Genomic DNA, 23,595 nt, shown 5'->3' with positions numbered 1-23,595 from the left:
TTTAGATTGGAGCCTGGTGTTGCCATCCGGTTTCACCAGTCCTCAGTCAAGTCGTCCAACCCATGCTAGCATGGAAAGCGGACGTTAAATGATGATGATGATGATGATGATGATATATATATATATATATATATATATATATATATACGTGTATAAGGGATGACCATTAGGTGGACATCCAATATGCTAGAAAGAGGTCATCAATGACCCAACCACAAAGAAAAATAATGTTCTCCAGAAAAATTTCACAAAACGCCAGAACAGGACAAAATGAGAAATATACAGAATAAAGGATTATCTATGGACTGCTGCAGTTTCGAACATTAACATTATACTTACGTAATAACATCCGTGTTCTCATCAGCATAGACGTTCTAGAATCAATATAATTTGCAGAACTATACACATTTCATGTATATATACATATGTATATACATAAATCATCATCATCATCATCATCGTTTAACGTCCGCTTTCCATGCTAGCATGGGTTGGACGATTTGACTGAGGACCGGTGAAACCGGATGGCAACACCAGGCTCCAGTCTGATTTGGCAGAGTTTCTACAGCTGGATGCCCTTCCTAACGCCAACCACTCAGAGAGTGTAGTGGGTGCTTTTACGTGTCACCCGCACGAAAACGGCCACGCTCGAAATGGTGTCTTTTATGTGCCACCCGCACAAGCCAGTCCAGGGGCACTGGCAACGATCTCGCTCGAAAATCCTACAGGAGCCAGTCAGGCGGTATATATATATATATAGATACATACATACATATATATACATACATATATATATATATATATATATATATATATATATATTTGTTTTGCAAGATTTTTGATGTGAAATCATGTGTTGAAACAGATGTTGTTGTACTTGGGGACGGTCATATTGCCAGTTTAGCCAATAAAAACACACGCACTGTATTTGACAATGCCAAATTCAACATATTGATGGCAGACCTCGTCAGAGTAATGCAAAATGTCTCCTGCATGTGCGACCCTACAGAATTAAAGAGACATATACAACATTTCGTCCACCGCATGCAGTTCTCAGGTTACAGCCATAAAGAAAGGATCAGGGTATACAAAGGAGCTATGAAGAAATTTGAAACAATCAAACGCAACGATAGGAATGGGATTTGCCCACTCTATAGGAGCAAATCATGGAACACCATAGAAAGGACTAAGAAGAAAATAGGGAAGGCAAGCTCATGGTACGATAGCCACAAGTACCAGAGCGTCATGTTCGTCAACACCACCCCTAGAGGCGAACTGGCGTACCGCTTTAGAAGGGCCCTAGACAAACTTAAGCTAAGAATTAAGGTTGTTGAAAAGCCAGGCAACCCTATTAAGTCCCTTATCAGTAGAACATACCCTTTCAGTAGAACCCCCTGCACTGATAGGAACTGTATCGTATGTAGATTTAGCCCACAAACGAACTGCAAAACCAGAAATGTGGTCTATAGTATAAGATGTACAGAGGGACGATGCAGAAATAAGACAATGACATATGTAGACGAAACAGCAAGGAGCATAGGGGAGCGGGCAAATGAACATTGGAGGGAACTTAAGGAAGGGAAGAACTCATCAGTTCTGTACCAGCACGCTGAGCAAGAACATAGAGGCTCAATCAACAACATAGAAATTAAAATCTTATTTACACATAGCAGTGATGCAGCACTTAGACAAATTACTGAAGCTACACACATAATAGAAGAGAAACCTAGCCTGAATAGGAAACTAGAATGGAACACTAACACACACCACTAACAAACCACAAACCACAGCATGTGACAACATGTTACCCATAAACCAATAATAATATGAACAAAGTATAATACAATACATAGATAAACAAATGGAATTAAATACTACATACGTTAACAAAATTTAATTAAACACAAAAAACAAAAAAAAAACACACACACACACATGAACAAATAAATAAATAAAAACAAATATAAACGAACACGTATTAACAGAGAATATAGGTGATACAGACACTCCCCATACACACATGCACTTACAAAAGACACAGACACATTGAAGGACACGCATGCGTAGACACATACAATAGGAATACAAAATACAAAATGGCTGATAGTTAGCAAGGTGAGACACACATAAGAAAGAAGGAAACAAAGGACCACTGATGAGGTCACAGAAGTGTGACGAAAGAACTCTGGCCGAAATAAGATTAAGATTAATGTAATATAAAGCTGAAGCAAATTAACACCAAATATACAGTGCGTGTGTTTTTATTGGCTAAACTGGCAATATGATCGTCCCCAAGTACAACAACATATATATATATATATATATATATATATATATATATATATATATATATATATATATATACACATACATACATATACATATATACATACAAACATACATACATACATATAATGTATATATACATACATACATACATACATATAATGTATATATATACATACATACATACATATAATGTATATATATACATACATATATATATATATATATATATATATATATATATATTTATATATATATATATATATATATATATATATATATATATATACAATATATATATTCATACGTACATATATAATATATATATAGATACATATATATAATATATATATATATATACATATATATAATATACATGCATACATATATATATATATATATATATATATATATATACACATACAAACAAACATACATACATACATATGTGTACAAACATGCACACACACATACACACATATATATATACATACATACATACATACATACACACACATACACTTACGTACCTTATACTTACAAATATGCATACATAAATGTGACAGTAAGTGAATGGGTAATTGTAGTATCCATGTTTGAGCAAGAGTCAGTCTGTATATGGGAACTGTTTATTGTTTCAAATTTGTCAAACATTCCTGCAGCTGTCTGCAGACGGCTGGAATTTCAAATGTAAAACCATTCATGATTGTAAAATATCTCTTTATGTATAGAAAACCATATCTCATTGTAACAGTGTGTTTACATCCACATGTGTCTATGGGTGTATGTATGGTGGACTGTGTGTATTTGTGAATGTATAACAAAGTGTAATTATGCATATGCTTATGTGGTATGTATTTATCCGTACATGTAAGTGCACATGTGACACTGCATATGCATGAATATATGTGTGTGTTTGTTAGTATATACATATATTTGCATATATATTTACACACACACAGTAAGTACATGCTTATGTGTGTCTGCATATATATTTATATATACATACACACACACAAACCTTTTCTCTTTAGTACATATATATGTATGTATGCATATATGTATATATATATATACATATCCTTTCTTTGGATCCCACAACTCCAGAATGAGTTGGAGGGGCTGTGTTGAGACATACAACATGTTTTGAGCACTTTTAAAACCTGGATGAGACAATCTTTCTCTCTGTCTGACTATAACAGAGATCTTCCAAAGAGGAAGACAGGGGAAGAGAAGATGAATTGACCCCTTGAGCCCTCATTCAAAAGGATGAAAAGCAGAGTTGCCTTAGAGAACAACAAGCAAACAAAAATACAGAAAGGCACTCTGTCATATGTGCTAATGACTCTGCCAATTTGATACACACATAAATCATCATATACAACATGTGTGTGTGTGTGTGTGTGTGTGTGTGTGTGTGTGTATACATACATATATACATGCATATACATATATATATATATATATATATATATATATATATATATATAGATATATACACATACATACACAAATACATACATACCGACATGCATACATACATAGACATATATATATATATATATATATATATATATATATATATATATATATATATATATGCAGAGACATTGTAAAATTTTGTTGAAATGTTAAATGAAAAATAATAAAGACAAACAGAATACCCTTTACTTTAAAAAAAAAAAACCATTCTGATATTCCAGCATGAAAATGCCTTTTTCAAAGTGTGAAAGCAAGCAGAGGAAATAATAGTATTTGGTTTTATCATTTCACAAATACACACACACACACACACATTCAATTAATTTATAATTAGTAGTAGATCACTTTCGGCGAATAAATGGGTTAATTAGATGAATTAAAATGTTTCTTGTAGGGTTCATATGTCTCCACTTACCACACACACACGAGTGTGTGTGTAAAATGCATGAATATGTATATTTGGATGTTTGTATGTGTGTGTATCAGTGTGCATTTACTCATGAACAGGTGATGATTTTGTTTTTTTTTTACTTACTGGTACAGTTGGACACTTCAACTGTGTCACCAACACAATCTCTGCCACCCAGTCGCGGAGCTGGGTTGTCACAAGTACGAGTGCGACACCAGCAGTCATCACCAAGACGATCAGGTCCTACAATTCGACATTGCAACCACTGTGACCAAGGTGACCACTGTCCATCAACTGCAAAATAGAAAGAGAATGAAGATATGTTTAAAAGAAAGTACGAAATACATGATGTACAGTTTATTTATATATTTAACGGAAGCCAAGACACTACTGCAACCACTTTCAAGCTTCATGCTTGGCAACAGAATGCTAATTGTGATTGTGCAACCCAGAATAATAAGATTCAGTTTGAGGTGTATATATCATCATCATCATCATCGTTTAACGTCCGCTTTCCATGCAAGCATGGGTTGGACGATTTGACTGAGGACTGGTGCAACCGGATGGCTACACCAGGCTCCAATCTAATTTGGCAGAGTTTCTACAGCTGGATGCCCTTCCTAACGCCAATATATATATATATATATATATATATGCATGTAAAATACACCATTTCAAGCATGGCCATTACCAGTACCTCCTGACTGGCCTTTGTGCCGGTGGCATGTAAAAGCACCCACTACACTCTCGGAGTGTTTGGCATTAGGAAGGGCATCCAGCTGTAGAAACTCTACCAGATCAGATTGGAGCCTGGTGTAGCCATCTGGTTTCACCAGTCCTCAGTCAAATCGTCCAACCCATGCTAGCATGGAAAGCGGACGTTAAATGATGATGATAATGATGATGATGATATACATATACCTATATATATATATATATATATATGTAGAGCTGACTAAGAATCCCTAAATCCAAGAAAATAGGGATTTTTGCAATTGGAAGTTCTTCCTGTCACCAACCTTCACCTGTTTTTGAGGTAAGGTATTCTTATAATCCACAGGTCTTCAATAGCACAGAATAACCAGCCATAATACAAACTAGGAATATTAACATCAGCACCACTTCATTTCACGGAATGACAAGTTAGATGTCAATATATAAGTGCTGTCATACACACACAAACGTGTGCACTCACACAATGATCTTAATATAGTTTCTGTCTAGTAAATTCATCACGAGATACTGGGAGAGTCACAGCAATAGAAGAAGGGACTTGACCAAAGATACCACATGTAAGTGAAGAACCTGAAACCATGTAGTTTTGAAGAAAATTTATTAATCACACAGCCATACCGACACCCACATAATATATAAGTTATTCAAATCTCGCAACAACTTGCAGATTCTCTAACTATTTATATGCAATAATAATGTTATTGAAACACAAAGAATGTTTAGAATTCATCAAAGCCTTCAATTTTAGCACATTCTCCTCATAAAAGAATAGCATTTGAAATATCAAGCATGATTAACAAAAGCTGTTATGGAATTAAATTTGTCTTTTTTTTTCTTTTTTTGCATATATGAAACTGTAACTTTTTAATGCACCTTTTGTTTTTATTAACCTTTTCGTATATATATATATATATCTCATTTGACAACTAATAATAAATCTTCTTCAATATATCGATAGTTAACTTGTCAACAACTATTACAAGATATATGTTAATATATATATATATATATATATATATATATATATACGCATATACACACACACACACACATATATATATACACACACACGCATACACACACACACACACACACACACATATATATATATATACGCAACTATATTATGCCTGCACTTAAATATAGTGTAAATAAATGCCAGTAGAAACATTAGGTTAGATCAAAGTATATATATATATATATATATATATATATATATATATACACATATAGATATTTATTTCATTTCGGAATATGAGTCAAAATGCAGTTTACCTGGTGTCTCCAGAACAGGACATGATGTGATATCCTGAAGCCAAAAGTGAGTCTCTAGCTGGTTGACTGGTGGTGTTGCACAAGTCTTGTTTATTTTATTCCATGCACAATAGGGATCCCGGGCCTGAAGACACATACTGTATTGAATTGGAAACCAAAACAAAGCACCTTAGCAAAGTTGCAACCGAAAAGTATTAGATAAGTTATAAAGACATCTCTCTCTCTCTCTCTCTCTCTCTCTCTCTCTCTCTCTCTCTCTCTCTCTCTCTCTCTCTCTCTCTCTTTCTCTCCCCCTCCCCATCACTATTCACATCTGAAGATCATTAATCAATTCATTAGTATACTGTAAACATTTGTCATATATCTTTCTCAGAATTCCTTTTGTCACTTCATTTTATTGGTTTCTATCCATTTCACAAATTAAAAAAATTCTTCCTGAATTCATTATATCAGAACTGAATGTTTGTTGTTCCAATTTCTTCATTTCTTTTTTTCCACAGCCAGAAGTCTTACTTAATAAGTTATTCATTCAACCATGAAATGAGAATGACATCAATTTTCAACATGATTGACTGAGATGAGTAGATCAATATACTTTGCCTTAGATCAATATACTCTGCCTCCTGGCAGCACAATGATCATAAAACAGCTTTAAACTTGCATGCATGTGTGTCTGTACACAGAAACACATCCACACCCACACACACACACATGGTGTGCTCAAGAGCACTAAAGCAAGCATAGACTAGATAGTCACCAAGTAGTGCTCAGATGTGTCTGAAACTCAAATGCCAACTCCTTCATCCAGGGCAGGTAGTATCACTGTAAGAAGCCAGCTATAAAAATTATCCTCGTTAAGTGCTAATTACATAACTGCTCAATTAAGATCATTCTTATAGCTGACTTCCTGCATTGAAGCTATCTTCCCTGGATAGTTTAAGTCTTGGATTTATTTGAGCAAAACTATAGTGTTCTTCAACACACTCTTGATATACATGATACAATCAATCAATCAACTAATCAATGTATGTATATGTGTGTGTGTGTGTGTGTGTGTGTGTGTGTGTGTGTGTGTGTGTGTGTATGTCATTGTTCAGTTTTATTTCAAGATTTCTTGCCAATAAAGAAAGAGCTGGTTTCTAACCTAGATCCGAGGCTCCTTCATTGGAATTTCAACATCAACAACAAGGTATGTATGTATGTATGTATGTATGTATGTATGTATGTATGTATGCATGTAAAATGACTCCTGTCATTATGGTCCTTATTCTAAGTTATTTTCCAATTTTCGTATTTGTCAAGTGGAGACAAGTGATAGTGTTTAAGGCTCACAACATTAAGTATGGTAGTTCCTACTTTATACATCTTTCATGCAGACGGCATCCCTGAGAAATTTTTCCCATGTCATTATTTCCAACTGCTTAATCAGAAAATGTTTTTGTTTAGCCAAAATTCCATGCTGAATGCTCCCAGTTTTAGTGGAAGTAATGTGTTCTTGGAAATTTTAACATAATGCAAAATCTCCTAACATAGAAATTAATTTTTTTTATTGTAAAATGAGAATCCATTCCAATGGACTTTTCAAAAAAACAACCACTTTTATTCATATAGGTAACAATTTCTAAACATATATAGTACAGTATTTTATTGTCTGGGGAGAGTCATTCTGTTTTAATATCCTTATTAATTAACAATAACAATAAGTAAATGAGTGGAAATCAAATCAGTGAGTGTGTTAATTAATAAGGCATTGAAACAGAATGACTCTCCTCAGACATAATAAAATATGCTCCAACAAATGAATTCACATAAAGAATCTTGGAAACCAAATACAAAAATAAAATAGTAAAATATGTATGCAGAAAAAATATTTTCAAAGAAATACATTAGGAAATAAATAAGAATTATAATATCCTAAGAAGACTCATTCTTATCACAAAAGATATTGACTATATGTGAAGAGTGATGGAGGATGAAGGTTTCTTGCAGGATGAGGAACACTATCTCTTATCTTATAGTTCATCATCATCAACATAGGCTTGAGATTGATTTTCATAGAGTGTTATCTCTTTGTACAAATAAGTCTAGAAACTGAGATCACTGTAAGCTCTTCAATGAAATTTTTTTTTTAATATTATAGTCATGATTAGTGTCATTATTAGTAAAAACTTGCAGGCCTTCTTTAGCAATACTCTTTGCAGTCAATTTAAGTGGAGTTAGAGGAATTTTTGTATTCTCAGCTTGCTTTTGTTCTATTAGCATCGGCACCTCATTAGTTAAACACTATGGGACACTAGAAACACAACTACCTCATTCTCTATGAGTTCTTCAAACCTGACATCATTTTTAGATATCACAGTGTCTTTCCAAATTTGATGTACACTTTCTGCTGATGGAAAATTTATAGAGTTACAGATACAGTCTGGCCAAATATTTTTCAAAGTACCTTTCAAAAATGAAGACTTCACTTCATCCCATGGATTCAGTAATATTATCCACAACATTCATTTGTTGAACTTTTCTCAGAAGCTCTAAAACTAGGTTCATCCTACCTGTCAATTTCATAAATTACTTGAAGGTTCTTCTCGAATAATATGACTTGAAGTTAACTGTCAATCTTTGATCCACTGGCTGGATTGCAGTTGTAATTTTGGGATGTGTTAACTTCATTATATTTTGTTTTCAAATATCCTTTCTTCCCCACCCACTCTTGGTTAATTTTTCTATAATGGAAAAGCAACAATTTGAATTCATTTACAGAGTTATAAAATCTTTAGGGTTTTTTTTTTACCTCTTGGTTTTTAATCGATGACATCTCTCGAATGGTATCTTTATTAAAGTTCTGCTAGTTACAACATAGAGTGCTTTCTAGAAAGAAAAAAGCAAGAAAGAACAATAAAAATAAAGGAAATTACATGCATGCACACACACGCATATAAAGGAGTAAAATCTGAAATCCAAAGAAACTGGTGATGGTCTTTGAAAGAAAGCGCTACAGAGTACAGCATAAAGTGGAAGATCCTGGAGAAATGCAAACCATACTCCAATAGCAGCAGGAAGTGCAGGTAATGCTTGGTTGAGAAGGGAGTAATTTTAAAGGGTACCCAATGCAAGGCTGTTTACCTGAATAGCAGGACTGAGGTGTTTAATCGCTGCCTACATGAAAGGAAGTACATCCTATCATACCTGCACACACCACCATGACTGCAACCACAGGTCTCCAGCCTTGACCTCCCACCAATGCACCCATGTACACACATGCACACCCCTATAAGGTAGACACCCCACAAGATCGACTGTCTCCCAACACCCCCAACATATACCCCTTCATACACATTGTATCCCTACACATATATAGACCCAACTCACACACACACATTACACATCACACGCTAACATAAAACCCCCCACGACTTTAACCATTACAAAAAGAAAACAGTCCAACAAACAGCACACAACAAACGCCGTTATATATACCTACACCCTTGGAAAAATTTATGCATACGACACCACTACACACATCACACACCCCATCTCTACAGGAGTGCCACACTTAATAAAGCACACTTTCCCCACAAACACTTCAAGATAACTCTTACCAACCTCATAACATAGCCAACCAAGGGACACAATTCCTAACCTAATCCCTTGGCCCTTTTTCGTTCCACCACCATTTTCACAGCAGCAGCAAACCAGTCGTATTAATCCACCACCAACAATAGTGAGGAGTTGCCATATTCCCTTCCATATCAGGTGACTCTGATGAGCATAAGGTTATATAATCAGATTGTTACCTAACACTCCATTTTATTCCTTGTGCAAAATCAATTGGTAAGATCAGTCGTGGTGGATATATAATATTATACATTTTGGATTATATATATATATATATACACACACACACACACACACACACACACACACATGCACATACATACATCTGCATCTATATACATATAAATATACATGTATATGTAGGTATTGGTTATAATTTTGTACAACAAGCAAAAAAATAAGTAATTGCTCGTTAAATATTGTCAAGTGGATATACATTTTTTAAAAAATTAAAGTTGATTTATGAACTGACTGCCAACATAGTCAACATTAGTAATAATAATAATAATAATGTTAGATCCTGATTTTTAAAATAGATGCACTGTATCTCTGCATGTCATAAGAGCTGTCTTAAAAGGGTTTGTGTCAGGTGGGGCATCTCAACCTAAAAGACTACCTCTAAAAGCTCTGTCCAGCATGCCATCACAGAAGAGAAAGAAAAAAGAAAGATGATGATGATGATGATAAGGATTACATTTTAATAATAATTTTGTGGAGCATAATCTAGTAAAGATAAACAGTATTAAAATGATGATGTTGATGACGATGATGAAGATGAAGACAAGAAGGGTAACAGCTATGATGATGACAATAACAGTTACGATAATGGCTTTAACAACGAGACAACAATGATGTTAAGGACAGTGATGATGATGGCTTTTAACATTGAGGATGGATAAGGTGACAATAGTAATGATGATGATGATGATGATGGTGATGGCATTAACAGAAATAATGACAATGATGATAGTGATATTGATGATGATAATGGTGATGGTGATGAAAATACTTTATGAAATCTAATATTAACTTACCTCTTCTCTAGATTTTATAATCGAGTTTACAGGTTCGTTTTGTCCCTTTGGAGTGATTCTGATTTCTTCTAAAATACAACTGAGATTCACTCGAGGAATATGGATCATCTTTTTAATATATCCATCTAAGGTGCCAATGAAGACAACAGAGAACTTTCCCTTCAGCGTGTAAACTGTATCAGCTATGATATGTGTCCACCTAAACAAGGCAAGTAAGAAGAAAAATTCAAAATAAGTCATTATTTACATTATTTGCAATACAAATGCTTTCATACACAAGAAATAATTTACTCGCTTGTTAATAATAATTTATTTACTTATGGAGTGGAGACGCAATGGTCTAGTGGTTAGGGCAGCGGACTCGCGGTCATAGGATCGCGGTTTCGATTCCCAGATCGGGCGTTGTGAGTGTTTATTGAGCAAAAACACCTAAAGCTCCATGAGGCTCTGGCAGGGGATGGTGGCGAACCCTGCTGTACTCTTTCACCACAACTTTCTCTCACTCTTACTTCCTGTTTCTGTTGTGCCTGTAATTCAAAGGGCCAGCCTTTGTCACACTGTGTCACGCTGAATATCCCCGAGAACTACGTTAAGGGTACACGTGTCTGTGGAGTGCTCAGCCACTTGCACGTTAATTTCACGAGCAGGCTGTTCCGTTGATCGCATCAACTGGAACCCTCGACGTCGTAAGCGACGGAGTGCCAACAACATCCCATATTATTTTCAGTGACACAAACATGTGTGTTTGTGTGTACATGTATAAGAAAGAGGGGAGTGAATGAAAGTAAAATCTGGTTAAAATGGGTTACATCAGCAATAATTTCTCCAAAGAAGTTTCTAGAAGAGTTTAATATGTTCATTTGCTATCAGGAGCAGCACAAAATTTTAATATTTTGGGGGTTTCCCCTTCATCAGAGAGGTTAGGAAGAGACAGATGAAATGATTGGTGTTGGTGGTAGAGGTGATGTGATCATATACAAAGAATATAGTTTAATATTTGACCTACCTCTCACCCACACCCACAAAAGGAGGACGGTTAGTTACTGGCTGAACGGCATCGTTCATCATTTGATATTTCTCCGCATCTAGGAGTACTTGTGAGATATGGTTACTAAAGGAACGCTTACTGCTGCTTCCTGGACTGGGACACTGAAACAACACACAAACACATCATGTATATATATATAAATATATTACTTATATAAACTAAATTTTAGATATACCATTCAGTAGTGATGCATTTTTTTATAATTGTTTTTATTTTAATTACTCTTATAATTATAATCTAACATTAAATTAAAAGCAATTACTACACAGTCTCCGTTCTATGGAGTTTTACAAAGAAGCAATAAATATGATAATTAAAGATGGTATCTTACTCATTTCTCTCTCTCTCTCTCTCTCTCTCTCTCTCTCTCAGTTTTCTCTGCATTGAAATATATATATATATATACATATATATATATATATATATATATATATATATATATATATATATATATATATATATATATATATATACACACACACACACATATGAATGCATATGTATATTTATATATGTACATGTGTGCGTACATATGTATTGTTTACACAATAGAAACTTCAAGAGATATAAAGTGTATCATTTTTAATGGTGTAACCCAAAGCAGATACAGCCATATATAATACAGAATAGAATACTGGGTTAACACACCCTAGGATGGAAAAAAAAGTTGAAGGCTACCTGGGGTATTTGAACCAATACCTACTGTAAATATGACAGAAATTCTAACCAGTATAACAAAACTACCCTTTCAATTTATTCCATCCCTTTGAGAAGTTTTGTTTTTACTAGCAAGAATTGTGTGTTATTTACATTATAAGAATTTAGAAGATTCAGATCTGAGCCCCAGAATCAAACTTCAACTTTTCTTCATCATGTGGTTTTTAACCCACTATTCTAAATGCTATTACTTATAGCTTTATCTGTTTCGAGTTACACCATTAAAAATTATAGACTTTACGTCTCTTGAAGTTTCTATTGTGTAAACAATAAATACATATACACATACATACACATACAAATGCATACACATACGCACACACATGCATATAAACATTCTACTGTTAAAATTATACACTTCATATCTTGCAAAGTATCTAAATTTTTATTAAGTAAATGACATACAATTCTTGTTGGTTAGAGCAAAACATCTAAAATGGAAAGAGAAGATTTGAAGCGTTGCTTAGGTATAATGGCTAAAATGTTTATCATGCATACAGAAGATGTAGTTTCAAATCTCACAGGCGGCAAGCTTTTCATTTAAAATTACATTTAAAATCCAAACAATCATCAATATGTTTCACAATAACAGCAAGTTTTCTCTATTAAAGAAACCAGTTCCATACTAAACATATAGATTCCATTTTAATAATAGTAGTCATACCTGTGAATCTGCTTTTGGATTTTCCATTTTCATCCATGCTGTGTTAGCATTCATCTGGTATTTGAAAGCACCAGAGAATGACCGATGGAATGCATGTATATCATATATACAGATAGCTGAACCTGGTATGCTGTTGCTGAAAACAGAATGGTAAAAAAAAATAAGGATTACAACTCATAAATAACTCAAACTATGATAATCTATTTAATATATTTTAATATATATATTTATATTCTCTGCTGCCTGCCTTAAGTAGAAAACATTTTTCTGTAAAGTAATGGATATAAAAAAACTCAGCCATATATTGCTGAATTGTCTTTTATTAATTTTCTCTAACTTGATTGTCAGTAACAAAACCAGAAACCTTAACCCTGTCACTTCATATTCCTGATACAGTGGGAATAGGTTAAACATCATCTCAGCTGGATTCCCAGTAAAACAGCAATGAAGAACACATATAAAAAAAGAAGATGCGGCTGATTCTGTCCATTAGTTTGCCTGCAATTGTTACTCTAGAGCTATACATGCAGCTATTCATTTTTCTGCGAGAGAGCAGGTTTCTGTTTACAAAATTCACTCACAATGCATTGGACAGTCAGAGTATAATAGAAGATGCTTGCCCAGGATGCTGCTGTGAGTAGAAGAAACCACATGATTACAAAGCAAGCTTCTTCATATATAGCCATGCCTGTGCATCTATCAGTGGGAGGCAAAAAAACCATACACATTTCTGTCTTATTGGAAATTGTCAATGGTTTGTACTAACAGCCAGCTACATATATACGGAGGTAAGTAAAATGAAGCTATACCAAAATGAAAAGATGGCCACAGATATTGCACAAAATATTAAGAAGTGTTAAAACGTTATTAAAGTTCTGGAGGATAATTACAGATAATAAATAAATGAACATATAAGAATACAGATATCATTTAAAAAAAGGATATAATTTAAGGAAACAAGAGAAAAAAAATATGGAGTAACATCCATCTACACTACGGTAGGAACCAGACAGGTAAGTTGGATTAGAGCACTTCATTTTACTTACCTATCCCTCATCTCAAGCTGGAATCTGGTGAACCGAAAGTGCCAGTGTGCATTTTCTGGTGTAACTAAGTGCCAGTGAACATTTTCTGTGTTGGACAGGATAAAAAACAATCAACAATTTCCCAAATGGCACACTTTGCATCGATCTCATTGCTTTTTTTTTTTTGTTCTTATCTATTTATTTACTTGCTGAGCTTGCTTTCAGTTTCCAGTGGGAAAATATTTTCATTAACACAGATATTATGGTAATTTTATTGCTTTGTAAGAAATAACGACAATGACGACGATGATGATGATGATGATGATGATGATAGCAGTAGTAGTGAAGGAGGAAGAGGAAAAGGAAAGGGGTGGAGAATAACAACAACAACAAAACAACTAATGGATATTAAATGCAAGCTTACTCTCCGGTGCCAAACACAGCATATATTAAATTCTCTTCTTTGGAATAGAAGGTCTGCTGAATTTCATTGAAATAAAATGGAAACTCTCCTGGAAGAGAACAGTTAATCCGGGACTTAAGAAAAGTCGTCCAGTTGTTTTCTAGAAGGAGGCTGTCTCCTCCTCTGTCAGTCTGAAGAGTAAAAGAAAAAACAAAAAAAGGGGTGTAAAAACAATGGATGAGATTTTCATCATAAATTATTTCTTACATAAAAATCATTCAGTTTCAAGACTGCCACTATTAAAATTCCACTGTAAGTCCTCCACACACTGTTTACAGTTACTAGTTAATACATTTTACCGGATTTCTAATGTAACGAACACACACACGTACACACACACACATGCACACACACACACACACACACACACACACACACACACACACACCTATTTTTAACTCATAGAATTTATAGGTGCATGGCTAAGTGGTTAGAGCATCAGGCTCACAACCATGAGGTAGTGAGTTCGATTTCTGGACCAAGGCTGTGTGTTGCGTTCTTGAGCAAAATACTTTATTTCACATTGCTCCAATTCATTCAGTTGTAGAAATGAGATGCAACGTCACTGGTGCCAAGCTGTATCGGCCCCTTTGCCTTTCCCTTGGATAACATCAGTGGTGGGGAGAGAGGAGGCTGGTATGCATGAGCGACTGTTGGTCTTCTAAAAACAACCTCACCTGGACTTGTGCCTCTGAGAGTAACTTTCTAGGTGCAATCCCATGGGGGTCTTTACCCTTTTTATTTAGCATAGACGGAACAAGGCATATGGCATAATAGTTAAGGTGTCACACACATGATCATAATATCATAGTTTCAATTTCCAAACTGGGCAGTGTGCTACATTCTTGAACAAAACACTTCATTTCACATTACTCCAGTCCACTTGGCTGTAAATGAGTAACCCTGCATCTCGGTCACTTGCACAGCAGTGAAACTGGGTAACCTGCCTTATGAGTCCTAGGACCCAAGACAGTAATATCCAAGGGAATGACCCAACATAAATATCCATTTTTCATAAAGTACACAAATATGTTATAGAACAAAATTAGGCTGTCAACCACAGTTTTGACATAAATCACAAGATTCATATTTCTGTAAATGTACTTACCTTACATATTCTTGCTACCCTAGAATAGACTTTCTAGATAAAGAGAAAAGAAAAATAAATGATAAATAATATGAAACACATAGAACTTAATAGTTGATCACATTTTCTTTGGCAGCATTTGAATTTAGGATGTAAAAACAAACAATGAACAACCAAACAAATAATTACAACGATGATGATGATGATGATGATATGTATTGCTCCTGATTTAGGCAAAGGATGAAATGCAAAGTTGACTTCAGTGGGATTTGAACTCAGAATGTTAAGAGCCAGAACAAATACTGCAAAGCACTTTTATCAATATCCTAACAATTTTGCCAGCTTACAGCTTTTATAATTGTTTCTGATAAGACCTGAAAGTTTGTAGAGAGAGATAAATTGATTACATTGACCTCAGTACTTGGTCAGTGCTGTATTTTATTCGACCCAAAAAGGATAAAAGGCAAAGATGATGTAAGTAGGATTTGAACTCTTAATGAGTAAAGAACCAGAACAAGTACTGCAAAGGCAGTTTTCCCAACCTTCTAACAATGCTTCCAGTGTGAGAGGATATAGTCAATTTAACCAAGCTAAATATAAGGATAGCATTTATTATTAGTGTCTTTGGAAATAAAAAGCAACTCTGAGATTAGAACTTACAAGAGGCAATATGCCAAACTGGAAGCATTAAAGAATTCGGTCAAGCTTTCTTCATAGCCAACCATCTCCACAATTGCAATCATCATCATCATCATCGTTTAACGTCTGCTTTCCATGCTAGCATGGGTTGGACGATTTGACTGAGGACTGGTGAACCAGATGGCTACACCAGGCTCCAATCTGATTTGGCAGAGTTTCTACAGCTGGATGCCCTTCCTAACGCCAACCACTCCGAGAATGTAGGCCACTCTGAGAGTGTGGTAATATTATTATTATTATTATTATTATTATTATTATTATTATTATTACTATTATTATTATTATTATTATCATCATCATCATTACCATCATTATCATTATTATTTTAATTATTTTTATTAATTATGGTGATGAGATTGCAGAATTGTTACTACACTGGACAAAATGCCTAGTGGCATTTCTGTTGACTACATTCTAAATTCAAATGCTGTCAAGGTCGATTTTACCTATCATCCCTTCGGGGTCGATAAAACAAGTACCAGCTGAACACTGGAATTGATGTAGTCAGCTTCCCCTTCCTCTAAAATTCCAGACCTTGTGCCTATAGTAGAAAGAATTATTATTTTTATTATGTAAGGCAAGAACCTGGTGGAATCACCACTGTGCTGAACAGTAATGCTTAGTGGCATTTCTTCTGAGTCTACATTCTGAGTTCAAATGCTGCCAAGATTGACTTTACCGTTAATACTTTCAGGCTCATTGAAATAGGTACCAGTTGTGCATTGGACTTCATGTAATTGACATGCTCCTTCCTTCAAAATTACTGGCCTTGTGCCAAAATTAGCCTTATTATTATTAATGTTATATATTTATAATATTCCAAATGAGATACAAATTTGCTTTGTCCAAAACTACTAATCTTTAAATACAAGATTCATCTTCATTTCAATTAAGTAAAGCAGATGTGAAAGCTGGTGGTGGTGGTGGTGGTGGTGGTGGTAACAGTGGTAGTAATGATGATGAGCCTTGGCAGAAAATGCCCATCACTTTCTAATGATGAATTTTGCAGATCAGCATCAGATTAGGATTATTCTATGATGTTCTTTCTCCTTGTTTTCATTAAAACTATTTTAACCATCTCAATTTCTTTATTCTTTAACATAAACATTTGCCTTTCACTCATTTGTCTGGCAATGTTGGCATTAGAAACAGATGAATCTCTAGATTCATCTGTTTCTAATGCCAACATTATTTTTCTCCCCAATTTTTTTCTCCTTCTTTTTTTACTGGTTTGCCTCATTTTTCTTACCAAAAAGTAATGGAATATGTTGAATACCATATTTAAAAATTGCACTGGAAATATAAATTATATTCATGTTTTTTTTTTTTTCTTTTTTGCAATACAGAAAAAAAGGAAGACATACAAATACAAATGATGTAAAATATATAATATCTGATGTGGTTATAGGTACAGGTGTGGCTTTGTGATTAAGAAGTGGTGCTTCCCAACCATATCGTCCTGGGCTCGATTCCACTGTGCAACACCTTTACTAGTGTCTTCTACTATAGCTATGGGCTGATCAAAACCTTGTGAGTCGATGTAGTAGACAGAAACTTAAAGCCCATTATATATATGTCTGTATGTGTACATATATATATATATATATATATATATATATATATATATATATATAGCAGACGTTAAACGATGATGATGATGATATGCGTATGTGTGTGGTGTGTTGGTGTTGGTTTGTTTATGTCCCTGTAACCAAGCAGTTCAGCAAATGAAACTGACAGAATAAGTACCAGATTTAAAAAATAAATACTGGGATCAATTTGATTGATTAAACACTTCAAGTCAATGTCCCTCCACACAGTTTCAGTTTACCAAATCCACTCACAAGACTAGCCAAAGTCAAGTTTATATTTAATGTCATTGAAATGAATTATAAAATCTGTGTGTGATCAACCTGCCCTCGAACATACATCAACTGGCTCTTGAGTGTGTGACAGACTATTCATGACAGTTCATTAGCCTGTCTTCAAGTATGCATCAACCTGTCCCCTAGAGTGCATTGGCCTCTCCTCAAATGTGCATTAGTCTCTCCTCTATCATGCATCAACTAGTCCTCTATCATGCTTAAGCCGGTTCTCAAATGTATGTCAGCCTAACCCTGAGTGTGTATCAGCCTGTCCTCAAGTATGCATTAGCATGTCCTCAAGTGTGCATGATTTCTGAGTCTGTTTGCTTGTCTGTCTGACAGTATGCATGTGTGTATCTGAGTTTGAATGTATGCTTTCGAGAGACTGAGAGAGAGAGGGGGGGCAGATGTGTGTGAGACTGTGTGGGTGGAAACATGAGTATCTGTGTGAATGAGCATGTATGTTTAAGTGTGTGTATACACGTGAGTGTGTGTGTGTGTGTGTGCATGTGTTTTTATATATAATTGCATACGTATGCATAAAATATGTGTCTATGGGTATCTAAGATCTACATATTAGTGTGCATATCCAACTGAACAGTTTTGTTTATTTGCTTTCTCTCTCTTCTCCTGCACTTATTATCCTCAGTAATAGAAGTACTCGTCTATCATCAATTAGATGAAGCTATATAGTTAATCAGCTGGTAGAAAGAATTTACTCAGCAAATTAACTCCACCTGGGTTCATTAACAGACTTCTGTTGCTCAATAACGATGGGAAAAATGGTAGCTTCTAAATTATTTGTCAATTCATTGTTTAAATTACAGGAGGATTTCAGAATAAATAAATATTTTTCAATGTCTTAAGGAAGTCTCACACTCCCACGTGTCACATAAACATAGACATACACACATAAAGAATTACACTTACATAGACATGCATAAATACATACATGCATAATCATTACCAACCAGGTGTTAAACAGCAACCAGGCGTTTAAAATACATGAGAAATAGTATTAACATAAATTATGATAGATCATTTTGTGAATATGCTGTTGCTGCTGCTGCTAATTAATGTATGTGTCATATTTATGCTACTAATGCCCATATAAAATAAGAAAAAAGAAAGATATATATTTTAATCCCTGAGAGATTTTCAAAGGTTGGATTTACACTGTGATTTTTCGAAGGGTAGAGGCTCACAAATTAAATGTTGTCATTGTTGTTGTTGATACTCTGTCGCTTACAACGTCGAGGGTTCCAGTTGATCCGATCAACGGAACAGCCTGCTCATGAAATTAACATGCAAGTGGCTGAGCACTCCACAGACACGTGTACCCTTAACATAGTTCTTGAGGATATTCAGCGTGACACAGAGTGTGACAAGGCTGGCCCTTTGAATTACAAGCACAACAGAAACAGGAAGTAAGAGTGTGAGAAAGTTGTGGTGAAAGAGTACAGCAGGGTTCGCCACCATCCCCTGCTGGAGCCTCGTGGAGCTTTTAGGTGTTGTGCGCTCAATAAACACTCACAACGCCCAGTCTGGGAATCGAAACTGTGATCCTATGACCGCAAGTCCACTACCCTAACCACTGGGCCATTGCGCCTCCACGATGTTGTCATTACAAATCTGTCTAAAATTTGTAGCAAATTGTGCTATCACTACTTTCAGACTTGCAAAATACTTTCTTTACTAAAAAAAAAAAAAAAAATTAAAAACCGGGCTCACAGCCATTTAACACCATGCCAAAAACATCTGAGGGATAATCATGGAGTTGGGGTAGATGTTTTCAAGAAACAACTTGACCTCCTGCTATCCAAGGTACCAGATGAACCAATATCAAGGCAGTAGACTCAAAAGAGGGCAGTAGTGTCAAATTCCCTCCTTCACCAAAATCCAATCACATAAGATTGGCTTTTGAAAAGGTGATGACACTGGCAGTGTTCCAGCATGGCCACAGCTTTAGGGCTGAAATTCATAATAAAAGAATCTGAGATTCCAGAATTCTTTCTTTTTAGTTCATGCGAAAAATAATGCATTAGGTACAGATACAAACAGTAAGGTAAGGTTTTAAGTAGGAAGATTACATGTAAGATGTAAATATTCATTTGCATGCAAGGATATGCACATATACATGATGGATTTCCATACAGTTTCCATCTATCAATTGCACCCACAAGGCATTGGTTAGCCAATGGCTACAATAGAAGACTCTTGCCCGAGGTACCGCACAGTGAAACAGAACCCTAAACCATGTGGCTATGAAGTGAACTATGTATCCCCACTTGTTATGCATGTGTGTGTTTGCACGTGCGCGCGTGTACATGCTTTTTATATAGAGGTGTTTCAAAATAATAAAATAATTAATGTCTTGTTTTTAAGTTGGAAGTGGTGGTCATATTAGAAAATTGAAGGAACTTACTTTGCCACAGTTAATATATTCAACAGCAGTTTCTCGGAAAAAGAAATATATGTGGCTCTCGATTTCATACGATGATACAAAATTGGGTTCTGGAACAGGAAAAAAACAAACAAACAAATGATTAAAACTAACAAAGCTATACAATTCTTTAAATAAGAGAAATAAATATTTACATTTGCTGTACCATTATTTATTTTCATCTTTCAATAATATCACATAAATAATGTGCTTTATTTGCATATTCTCTTGCAGGTTACTAAGAATATCAGCTGACAACAAAGAATACACCACATAAGTTTAGAATTCCAAATGCTTCTCTTATTATTTTAATCTTAGTTTTTCATATTTATATATATATGTGTGTATATATAAATATATATGTATGTATGCATATATATACATATACATACATGAATTTAGAAGTCAAACCTTTCATTATTTTTATCTTATGTTTTATATGTATATATTGTATTCTAAACATACATGGATGGAATATTTTTTTTAATTTAAGTTTAAATATTTGTATATTGTTGTTTGGGTATCATAATATAAGAATGACATATTTCAGCTATACAAACTGATGAAAAGGGAAATGTTTCTTATCAATTGCAGTAACAAGTATTGTTTGAGGTCACAATCATATGACTTTCGTTGTTTAAACCAAAAAGATATACATACTACAGAGAAAATAAATATTCTGCAAACAATATTAAGTATTAATCATCAGGGAAAAAAAAAAGATTAAAATATATATCACAAATGTACTTAAATATAGCAGGTCACATGTTTTTATTGACCAACAGCAGCATTTTGTTTTCATAATGCAACATGCAAAATTGAAATATAGCTGCTTTTGTAATTCATGACAATAAAAAGAAAAAACTGCTGATTTCAACTGAATTTTGAATTATTTCATATTGTAATCCCTGCTAAGTACAACTTATTAGTTGGTTGGGATATGTATTTTTGCTTTTGTATGCTGTAGTTCTTTTATTCATGATCATGGCTGCTGAGTCATTGTCTTTTATGATATTAGCTGATTACATCAACTACACTGTGTATTTCACTGACCTTGGATGAACAAAAAGCAAAGCAGATCTTAGCAGAATTTGAACCCAGACCATATATTGTATTGTTGGCACTCCGCCGCTTACGACGTCGAGGGTTCCAGTTGATCCGATCAACAGAACAGCCTGCTCGTGAAATTAACGCGCAAGTGGCTGAGCACTCCACAGACACGTGTACCCTTAACGTAGTTCTCGGGGGAGATTCAGCGTCACACAGAGTGTGACAAGGCTGACCCTTTGAATTACAGGTACAACAGAAGCAGGAAGTAATAGTGAGAGAAAGTTGTGGTGAAAGAATACAGCAGGGTTCGCCACCATCCCCTGCCAGAGCCTCGTGGAGCTTTAGGTGTTTTTGCTCAATAAACACTCACAACGCCCGGTCTGGGAATCGAAACCGTGATCCTATGACCACGTGTCCGCTGTCATAACCATTGGGCCATTGCGCCTCCACAGACCATATATGAATACAATCAAATAATCATTTCTACTAAAGGTACAAAGCCTGCAATTTTGTCGGAGACGGTGGGTGGAGGTAAGGGAGGTGCTGATTGACTCCATTGATCTCAGTACTTAACTGATTACTAATTTTGTTGACCCTGAAAGAATGAAAGGCAAAATTGACTTTGGCAGAATTTGAACTCAGAACATAAAGACAGACAAAATGTCACTAAGCATTTTGTCTGGTGTGCTACCAGCTCTGCCACCTTGCCACCTTATGAACTCAACCGAATAATACAAGGTTTTTTTTGTTTTTGACATAGTACCACTTCTACCATCAATCCTCCTGTATTTTAACTCCAAATGCCAAAATATTTCAATATCAAATCTCCATCCATCTTATCCTCCTCATCATCATCATCAACAATGTTGTCATCATTTTAATGTCTACTTTTCCATGCAAGCAGGAGTCGGACAGGATTGATTGATGCAGATTTTCTATGGATGGATGCCCTTCTTGTCACCTTCTTGTCTCCAAACAAGGCGATATTTTCCCATGGCTAGAGATGTCCTCATTGAAGAGTGGCAACAAGGGACACTCTACATAACAGTGATGTTTGTTTATATCAATTGTATGATATCAAGACAAGGAGACACAAACACACACACACTCATCTAAGATGGACGTTTCTCAATCTCCATCTACCAAATCCACACAGAATGCTTAGGTCAACTCTGAAAGCCATAGTACAGCCCCTTCTTCCAGACATTACCCCAAGGTGTCACAGTATGGGACTGAACCCAAAACCATGTGGTTGGGAAGTGAACTTCTTAACTACATAGCCATGTCTGTGCTATTATTAGATGTAATAAATTTCTTTCAGAGTTTGATCCCATGGTCTCAATGTTATGAGCTCAAAGTTACTCATATTCTTAATAACTATTCCTAATATAAGCACAGGGCTATAAATTTAGGGAAAAGGGATTAATCAGTTAACTCCAGTACTTGATTGATACTTAATTTTCTCAGCCCCAGATGAATGAAAAGTCAAGTTGTCTTACAAAATTTTGAAATCAAACATGATCTAAAGCTGAATTCTCTAAAAAGATAATTCCACAAGGTTTTTTATTTTTTTTTCTTCTTTTGACTTGCAGGGTTACTATAGAGGCCCTCTTAGACCAGTATGACTGATACCATTAATGTTTCTTTTGTACCTTTTAAGTCAACACTTAAGAAAAACTTGAGCAGGAAGTGAATTCC

At 34.9% G+C, this 23,595-nt stretch overlaps 1 protein-coding gene across 2 annotated transcripts in view; it reads right to left on the bottom strand.

Annotated features, from left to right (window-relative positions):
• LOC106867500 (semaphorin-5A) overlaps nucleotides 1-23,595 on the bottom strand; it is a 313,387-nt gene that overhangs the window by 53,113 nt on the left and 236,679 nt on the right. For both annotated transcript variants that reach the window (XM_014912385.3, XM_089354164.1), the window contains 9 exons: nucleotides 20,830-20,918; nucleotides 15,862-15,894; nucleotides 14,715-14,884; nucleotides 13,266-13,401; nucleotides 11,843-11,985; nucleotides 10,837-11,035; nucleotides 8,979-9,055; nucleotides 6,188-6,324; nucleotides 4,304-4,471 (listed from right to left, as the gene is read on the bottom strand). In XM_014912385.3, coding sequence (XP_014767871.1) covers nucleotides 4,304-4,471; nucleotides 6,188-6,324; nucleotides 8,979-9,055; nucleotides 10,837-11,035; nucleotides 11,843-11,985; nucleotides 13,266-13,401; nucleotides 14,715-14,884; nucleotides 15,862-15,894; nucleotides 20,830-20,918 — 1,152 coding nt within the window. The remainder of the gene's footprint in view (nucleotides 1-4,303; nucleotides 4,472-6,187; nucleotides 6,325-8,978; nucleotides 9,056-10,836; nucleotides 11,036-11,842; nucleotides 11,986-13,265; nucleotides 13,402-14,714; nucleotides 14,885-15,861; nucleotides 15,895-20,829; nucleotides 20,919-23,595) is intronic.

This window comes from Octopus bimaculoides, chromosome 6 (assembly GCF_046866305.1).
Source record: "Octopus bimaculoides isolate indiv1 chromosome 6, ASM4686630v1, whole genome shotgun sequence".
Classification (NCBI taxonomy): Eukaryota; Metazoa; Mollusca; class Cephalopoda; order Octopoda; family Octopodidae; genus Octopus; species Octopus bimaculoides.
This window is presented reverse-complemented; position numbering and strand designations above follow the sequence as displayed.